Below are 8,294 nucleotides of genomic sequence, written 5' to 3' on the forward strand. Positions count from 1 at the left end.
CACCCCGCGCCCATGCCATGCGAAACGTGCTCGGCGACGTCCGCCGGGACACAGTGGCGGGCCCCATGCGATCAGCGCTACATCAGCATGCAGCACGGTGACCCCCATTCTGTCCAGCGTGGGAGCCCCGTGGTCCATCAGCCAGCCCGTCTCTGTCCTCGCCGTCGACGCGGCCGGCAACGTGCGCGGTCCCGGATGAGCGTTCCTCACTGTCCCCGCTGTCGCCCACGACTTTTCCTCTTCCCTGTCACGCCGTGACTTCCGTTACTCCCCTGAGGGCGCGCGCCCATGGTCACCGTCACGACCAGCGTGGCCGCTGCTTCGGGCCATCCGCAGGTCGCCGCACACCGCATGCCATGCGTCGCACGATTCAGACGACACACAAGCCCATCATCGCCCTCAGAACCTTGCCCACCGCAGCGCCGTCACCGTCACGCCGGGATTCGGCCGCCTTGCCCGCGTGCCGCGCTCGCCTCGCACCTCGCCGCGACGCCGGACGGACACAGGGGCCTCCGCATCGATCTCACGACCGTCTAGACCGTCCTTCCGCCGCCCGTGGCCGCAGCACTTGCCCATTGTCCGCCATATCGGTGAGTCCATCTATTGTCTCTCCCCATTTCCCATGGTGTCCATCAGCCCACGTCTTCCCGTCGTCATTCTCCGGGCGCACGGGGACATGACGTACACGCTGTGGTCTCGGGAGAACTCCTTGTTGGGTCGTATGGGAAGCTGATGTAGTCGACAGCGTGTACAACGCGATGGTGAGTTCTCCATAGTTGTATTTCGCCGCACTATAAATTATGCTATTCGTATAGAACAATGTTGCAACTATGTAAACCAATATCCCATGGCCGATAGACTATGCCAGTGTCCATGATTCGCAAGCAGAGCATCAACCAAAACATATCAGACAGAGATGAGCAAGGAGAGATCGACGGGTTAGATGTTAGGACGTGAGTGTGTGGGTAATCAGTAGCGGCGAGTAGGTTGATACTGCTGGAAGGGTGCGTTAGTAGTGGGGAGACCTGCAGGAGCCGGGTCGTGCAGGCGGCGATACTTGTGCGATTTACGGTACGACGCAGCGATAATCAGGATGAGGATGATGACACCAGCTGCGACACTTCCGGCGATGATGTATGGGAGGTACTTCTTCAGTGTATCCTCGTGTGGTTGGCTATCGTCATCGTCGTTGTCGCTGGTGTCGGGCAGCGCGGGGAGCAACTGGAGGTCAGCGCTGCGATCAACGCCGCCCATTCGAACCTGCACGAAGTCGTTGTGCGCCTCCGCGGGATCCGTGAGGGGCAGAAGCTGGATGTACGGGTCGCCGACCTTCGCGAGCGACCCCTCAACGAAGTCGCCGAAGTTAATGAGCATGTATGCGTTGCGGACTGCAGAGCCATGTTCAGTGGACTGCGTTCTTCGATGTCTGGATGATGCACTCACGGAAGGACATGCCGAGGATGATGTCGAAACCGTCGTGGTCGGCCACGATGGGCTGGAATGCACCAACGCATGTGGGGTTGCCGTTGGCGTCCGGTGGGCCTTGCAGAGCACTCGTGACCGTGTCCAGGGGATGGATAAGATACGAGACGTTGGAGAAGACGAAGGTGATGTTCAGCTCCGTCTCGCATGGAAGCGTCCACATCGGTGCAGTGCCCCCGGTGATATTCGCAAACGTAGCGCCCGGTACTCGCGCATATATCTGATTCGCGATGTTTCTATAAGAAGCTGGTCAATATACGTGTTCACAGGATGAGAAGGGCAGGGCCATGCTCTTGGTAGGTTACTCACGTAGATACCTGGGGGAACGTGAAGCCAGAGTCGAACATGACATTGAGTCGATTGCCAGTAGCGTGCTTGGTAGTGTTAATCCGGTTACCGTCGGGACCGATGATCCCATTCTTGTCCAGCAACGCGGTCCAGTGCTGCCCGTCGCGATTGCTCATCTGCGTGACAGGGAGCTTCGGCTGGCTGGTGATGTTCTCGAAGGGGGAGACAAGCTCGCCGACCGTGAGGTCTCCGGGAAAGGGGTCGGTGGGGTCTCCGGCGCGTCCGAGGTAAATGGTGAGGTAGTTGGGTGTGCTCGTGTTCTGCTTGAATATCCTATCGAGGACAGCATCGCCCGCACCGGCACCGAGCTTGTCTTGTACCTGTGATGCGCCTCCAGGTCCAAGGCCGATGATGCCACTGCCTTCGACGTGGCTGCTGTCAACGGGCTGCTCGACTGAGCGCGTCGGAGGTTAACCATCGCTTTGCTGAGGGTGTCCGAGTATCACTCACTGAACGCTTGGTCCTTGACAGTGAACCCCTCAAAGTTAAGAGTGGCGGTCTTGATCGGCCCTAGGCTTATAGTCAATCTCATGAACGTGAGATGTACCATTTCCGGCACGCACCCTTTGTGGAACCTATCGCGTAGTTGACCTGACCAATCTTCCCGGTGTCCTTAGCCCCAGGAACATCGCCCACGACGTACAAGTCCGAGCTAATCCGCCCTTCTTGAGGACCACCGTATCAACGAGCTTACTCGGTGGCACTACTCACCTGCCAGTGTCTATAAGCACATTTTGGAACTCCTTGCCGTTCAGGGTGACATTCGTCTGGTACTGCATATTCCCCTGGTTCGATAGATCCGGCGTACCCAAGATGCTCGCCCTCCGGGTCATTGCTGTCGTCCTGAACATGTTCCCAAAGCCCCCCATGCGGCCTTGAAGCGGAAATCTGACCGCCTGCGCATCATCGAGAAGAAGGGAAAGGTATAGCAAGAGCGACGACGCGAGCAGCTTCATCGGAGGCGAGCGCAGAAAGAATAATTAGAAAGGAGGAGGAGGAGGAAGAACACAACGCGCGCGGAAAACGAGAGGCAGGGGATATATTGGCAGACGGCATGGCGGTGATCGACTGGAGGACGAGCGCTGCTGCCCCTCGGTGTCGCGCATTGCTTCGGCCGCACTGCCTCCGTCCTCCGTCTCCACTGTCTGTGTCTTCCACCCCCCAAGGTCCCTAACCCTCTCCATGGTCGTCCCAAATATTCGCACAGAATATAAACCAGTTAAGGCTGCTCTGCGAGCTGCAGAGAGATCTCAGGATGCTATATAACACGACTCGGATGCCCCAGCGCGGCCATGGACCCCCGGCCGGGGCCGTTGCATAACGAAGATCGTTGCCAAGCGTGCCCAAGAAGCGCGGTGCGAGATCTGTCTTACTACGTTATTCTTTGGCTATACTCCTAGCGGTCTAGTCGATGTTCGGTCCAAGATCCACCATCTGTAGAATGGACCTAGGCATGAACCTCCCGAGCACTACCTCGGACTCAGTGCTTGAGTACTGAAGCAGCTGACAGCGAGACACAATGGGCGTGCTGATGGACGAGTACCCCCTTGTGACCCTGGTCTATATCTTCCGTAGATGGGATATCTCAGGATATCGTGATGATGGTATTATCGTGTCAATGTGTGTGAGTACATGGGTCCACTGAATCTCGCTAGGTGCAATATAATACGTCTTTCCAGAAACGACTGACTAATTATCCAATGTCGACACAAAGGGACGACAGGTCGGCAATAAGGTTAAGGAATCCGTCCGAATGAACATGCTATCTCCTCTCGGTCCTTGGAGCATTTTGCGAAGAGGGCCCGGACGTCGTCGACTTCATACTCAACGCCAGCGACGCGGACGAGATGTCCAGTACCGGCAGGCTATAGAGATTCGAGTCAAACGTTGACGTGCGTGTATATGAATCAAAGCCAGTCGAGTTCTTCTTCGCTACGCGCAGCGGCTGGACTGGGCCGAAAGAAGCAAAGGAGCCAAAGGGCTCTGGGGTGTCCGCGCGGGCAGGAGAGTGCCCGTCCATCGAGTCGACATATGGGTTCGGGAAGTGCTGGTCGTCTGCAGGGGTTGCAAGGATGACGCTTCCCATCCGCGAATCGCGCATCGCGTAGGGATTGGGCAGCGGCTTCTCGTCAGGGACGGTGATCTTGGATATAGGCGGTGTCTTCGACATAGCACGCGAAGGAGGTGTGACTGTGGAAGGTGCAGGGGAGGGAGAAAACTGGGCAGGCCGCGCAGATGGTCTGGAAGACAAGGTAAGGTCTGGAGTTGGCAGGAGGCGAGAGGCTGATGGTGCTGCAGGCGGGGGAAGTTTGGGAACCTCTGCAGGAAGAGGTGGCGTCGCGAGTGCAGGAGGAACGGCATTTTGAAGGAGCGAGTCCGCTTCCACAGATCTCTGTAGTCTCCGGCTAGGCATAAGGTCCCCTGCCTCGAGTTTGCGCCTCAAAACGTCCTTGTACTGGGGAGTTTCCAGTGAATCCTGTCTGGGAGGAGTCACGCGGCCTTGTGACATCTTGAGCACCTTCATCGGGCCCGTCCGCGTAGACGAACTCGCAGGGACCTCCTGCATGCCCTCCGGCGCGGGCTCGTCGATACCGTGGTATTTCCTCCCTCGGAACCAAATCACCAACGCGGAAATGATGAACACGATCAGTATCGCTCCCGCAATGGCGATCCATGGCAAATTCCGCAAGAACGGGGAGTTGTTCTCCGCGGGGCTCTGACTCTCATCACGTCGGACGATCGTGTCAACCTGCTCTAGGATCGAGAAGTTGAGCAAGACTGCCTTCTGTAAGAGGCAGGTCGAGGACATACCTGCGAGTATGTCTGTATATCGCCTTGGTTGGACTTGAACGGCAGCGCCAGCCAAACGCGCACCCCTAGGTCACATAGTAAAGCATGGTCAATCAAAGATATAGTCGCTGTACGGGCACACAATGCATACCTGCTCTCCTCCGTCCACTCCAAGTCATCCCTCCGAGTGCGTATTGAGTATGTGCCAGTGCCCATAGTTCTCATGATGAGTGTGCCCTCGACCTCGTTACGTGCACTTGATGCCACCAAACCGCTCACTGACATGCCAGTGAAAGACGACGCAAGCAAGGACAAAATGAGAGTAGACCGGGACGTCATGAATATAGAAACGAAAAGAAAGCAATGGGAATAGTCACAGAACGACAGATAGCCTCGGTGAAGTGAAGGGGCAAGAGGAGGGCGATCCAAAGACCACCGTCCTCGGGCACCGCGCATAGTAAAACTGAGCTCCGTCGGTACCTCATGGGCGGTGCGCGGCTGCCTGCCAGATGGGCATATTGCCAATCGGGTCGCAAGGACGCTGTATTGATGGAGATTCAAATTGAGCCCAGCACTGTTGGACTCGAGTCTCGAGCGGTGGATGGCGGAGCGGTGGAAGGCGGTGGTACGCTTACTCCTCGCTAATTCCCCGCACTTGGCCGGAATGTTCGGGCTTTTATAAATTGAAATCAGTGTCAGTCAGGGTCTGCAAATAAGTTCGAAGAGTCAGGCATACTCGTACAATATATCTGCACTGAGAACATAGGACGCAGGGGCTCCAAGGAGGCACTGATTGCGGAAAGTATTGCCACACACGCCTTGATGGGCGTCGTAAGAAGCGTTCGTTGACCAATTTCGCCCTCAAATGGGCGTCGTGTGGCGCCCTGTCCCAGGGACATCACCGTCGGATGCATCGCATGATCGGGATTACCACTACTGTCTAGTGCGGCCTGGATCCGGTTTCCGGACTTAGTGCCCTCCACTGTCTGCAGGCTAACGAACCGATAGTACATAAGTACTCTAGCCCGGGGACATGCATACACTGCAGAAGCGGCTCACAAACGCAATATATGGCAGCTCGGCCGGTTCGATTCGTCTAGTATCGCACCGGATTGGATGGGAAGAATAGACTCTCAGAGTGGCAGGAGAGTGGCAATGAGCTTTGTCGGTCGCGGACAGCGAGCGTGCTTGCGCTCTAAGATACGTCTACTAGTGCAGGTAGCTGAGGCTCGTGTGCATATAGATCAGGCCTGCAGGGGCTAAGTGACATATAGACTTCCTACGCCTTAACAAAACGATCGTAGGGGTTGGGGAGTGCCCTGTCCGCGACATCTGGGGGGTTGTTCCGGTGACCGCCGCCCGTGTCGATCGTCAAAGAGGGTTTGGGCGAGTGCAATGTCTCTATGGGAGGTACAGGCAAGGGCTTGGGAGCCGATTGAATGGCCAAGGCGGGCGGAGGTGATGTATCAACGAGAGTTGGTGGGGATGCACCTGTCGGAGGAGAGAGGAAAGCCCAAATATCGAAAGATAATGCAGAAATGGGGGTCAATGAATGATTTGAAGGGGATCCAGGAGGCTTGTCCTGCGTCACCAGATTTTGGGGTGGAGCAGAAGACGCAGGAGTCGGCAAAGGGGAGATGGCTGGAGGTGCTGCGTCACTGAGCAGTGATAACCTCTCTTCTTGGACAATCGATAGACGCGAGAGCACAGAGAGGAAGTTACGCCCTCGCAGCGGAGAGCCCGCTTCCGAGAGCCGTTTCGTTGCTTGTCTGTACTTTGTTCGTGCCATGGGATCTCGGTCCAGGACGGGTGTATCCTCAGATGCGTCCTCAGGCATGGATCCGCCTGGCCCAATGAACACGATGTCATCGGATGTCTCCAGGGGTGGTGTCTGGTCACCGCGCAACGCCTTGTAGTTCCTGCCTCGCAAGTAGATGAATGCTGCCGCGGCTGAGAAGGCGAGGATCAGAACGCCTACAACGCTGGCGGAGATGATCCAGGGCAGAGAGCGTTTGATACTCCGAGAACTGGTGTCGTTGTCGCCGTCCGGTGATGGTAAGAATGTGGTTGTGCCGGTCGTATCGACACCGTTCAAGCGTTCCTGCACGAACTCGAGATGTGCCTGTGCAGGGTCGGTGATGGGAAGGAGCTGGATGAAAGGATCATGGACCACATCGGGGGAACGATCCGGCGAGTCTCCGAAGTTCATGAGTAGGTAGACATTGCGTACTAGGGAATCAAAGTCATGAGTACGACAATCGACCTGACCAGAGTTCATACGATACGGACTGAACATCGCGCCGAGGATCATAGGTTGTTCGGATGATGGTAACGGCTGGAAGGCTCCGACGCACATAGGCTTCCCGGTGTCATCCGGAGGGCCCAGGATGTCGCTGATAAGGGTATCTAGTGGGTGAATGTGGTAGGATACCCCACCGAACTGGAACGTAACGTTCAATTCGTAGTGACATGGCAGAACCCATGCAGGTTCGACGAGATCAGCGACTGAGGTGTACTTCGCATCTGGAACTCGTGAGTAGATGGCGTCCGTGATAGGTCTGTAGAGTGATTCGACGTCAAACGCTGTACAGGCCTCACAGTACGGATGCAACGCACGTCGGAACTCGAGACACAGTATATCCTGCGTCAAAAATGACCTGCAGTGGCTTGTTCTGAGTTGCCTTTATGACCGCGCCATCGGGCCCGAGTATACCACCAGGGTCCAAGGAAGCCAACCAATGTCCTCCAGGCGCACTGTTGTTGACAATGAGCTTTGGCATATCCTTGACGCGTTCGAGTCCGGGCTGCATCTCTCCAATGGTGAGCTGTCCCAGTATTCTGTTTGATGCGTCCTCTGTTCGATTGAGAAGTATTGTCATGTACCGCTCCAGCTTGTTCTGGTCCAACAAGTTGTCCAACGGCGAGGCGCTATTGAAGACGTCCTTGATGGAAGAGAGTGTGCTGGGTCCAATCCCGAGGTAACCATAGCCGGTGGGATGTTCAGCATCGACCTGTTGCTCAACTAGACGATGCTCGTGAGTCGTCGGCGATCACGGCGTGTTGATAGAGACAACTTACTATATGCTTGACTGGAGATACTCACACCGCCTAGCTCCAGAATAGCGGTCCGAACTTGTCCTGCGATATGTTCAGACACTAAGCTCAGCGAGTGACTGTATTATATGCGTACATACCCGCGGCCACGGTGCCATCAACGTACCTAACAGAACTCGATAGATCTGTGTCGTTCGACGCAGACACTGTCCCTGCAACCCAGAGGTCGGCGCTGCCACAGAAAGTGAGCAATACATGTAACGAATTTCTGCGATGAACGCACCTGCCGCTATCGACCAGTACATAATACTGGCTTCCACCAAGCGTAATGGCCGTGAACCACTCCAAGTCCGCACTGTTGAAGATGTCCATTCCCGTCCCCCTTGATGACCGATGCCCTGCCCAGGTTCCATTGACTCTTCTTCGGCCTTCAGTGGACACGTTCAGGCCTTGGACCAACGCGATTCGGGAAGCTGCAGCAACGAGGAAAAACAAGAGAGCGCAGGTGTAACATGCCATGGCTTGTGCCGGTGTTGAGCACCGCCATTCTTCATCTTGAGAGCGCACCCTCTTCTTTCGCCTTTACGGGGCCGTTCTACACAGCGAGCGGGGGGCTCCGT

The 8,294-nt window shown here is 56.1% G+C and overlaps 3 protein-coding genes across 3 annotated transcripts; all 3 read right to left on the reverse strand.

Annotated features, from left to right (window-relative positions):
- Positions 1–814: 814 nt before the first annotated feature.
- Positions 815–2,900, reverse strand: L226DRAFT_535778 (acid protease). Its single transcript, XM_067680984.1, has 6 exons — positions 2,542–2,900; positions 2,394–2,482; positions 2,281–2,340; positions 1,792–2,224; positions 1,444–1,718; positions 815–1,388 (listed from the first exon to the last, which is right to left on the reverse strand). The coding sequence occupies exons 1-6, from the start codon at positions 2,661–2,663 to the stop codon at positions 970–972; spliced, it is 1,398 nt and encodes a 465-aa protein (XP_067534898.1). The 5' UTR covers positions 2,664–2,900; the 3' UTR covers positions 815–969.
- A 531-nt stretch (positions 2,901–3,431) lies between these two features.
- L226DRAFT_89198 (uncharacterized protein) lies at positions 3,432–5,030 on the reverse strand. Its single transcript, XM_067687314.1, has 3 exons — positions 4,772–5,030; positions 4,642–4,706; positions 3,432–4,579 (listed from the first exon to the last, which is right to left on the reverse strand). The coding sequence occupies exons 1-3, from the start codon at positions 4,797–4,799 to the stop codon at positions 3,593–3,595; spliced, it is 1,080 nt and encodes a 359-aa protein (XP_067534899.1). The 5' UTR covers positions 4,800–5,030; the 3' UTR covers positions 3,432–3,592.
- Positions 5,031–6,523: 1,493 nt separating this feature from the next.
- On the reverse strand, positions 6,524–8,166 carry L226DRAFT_487953 (acid protease; the record flags this gene model as incomplete). Its single annotated transcript, XM_067677215.1, has 6 exons — positions 7,958–8,166; positions 7,815–7,906; positions 7,699–7,758; positions 7,237–7,642; positions 6,910–7,178; positions 6,524–6,849 (listed from the first exon to the last, which is right to left on the reverse strand). Coding segments are annotated over exons 1-6 (1,242 nt in total), but the record flags the coding sequence as incomplete, so codon positions are not given.
- Positions 8,167–8,294: the final 128 nt, after the last annotated feature.

This window comes from Lentinus tigrinus, assembly GCF_003813185.1.
Source record: "Lentinus tigrinus ALCF2SS1-7 unplaced genomic scaffold L226scaffold_14, whole genome shotgun sequence".
Classification (NCBI taxonomy): domain Eukaryota; kingdom Fungi; phylum Basidiomycota; class Agaricomycetes; order Polyporales; family Polyporaceae; genus Lentinus; species Lentinus tigrinus.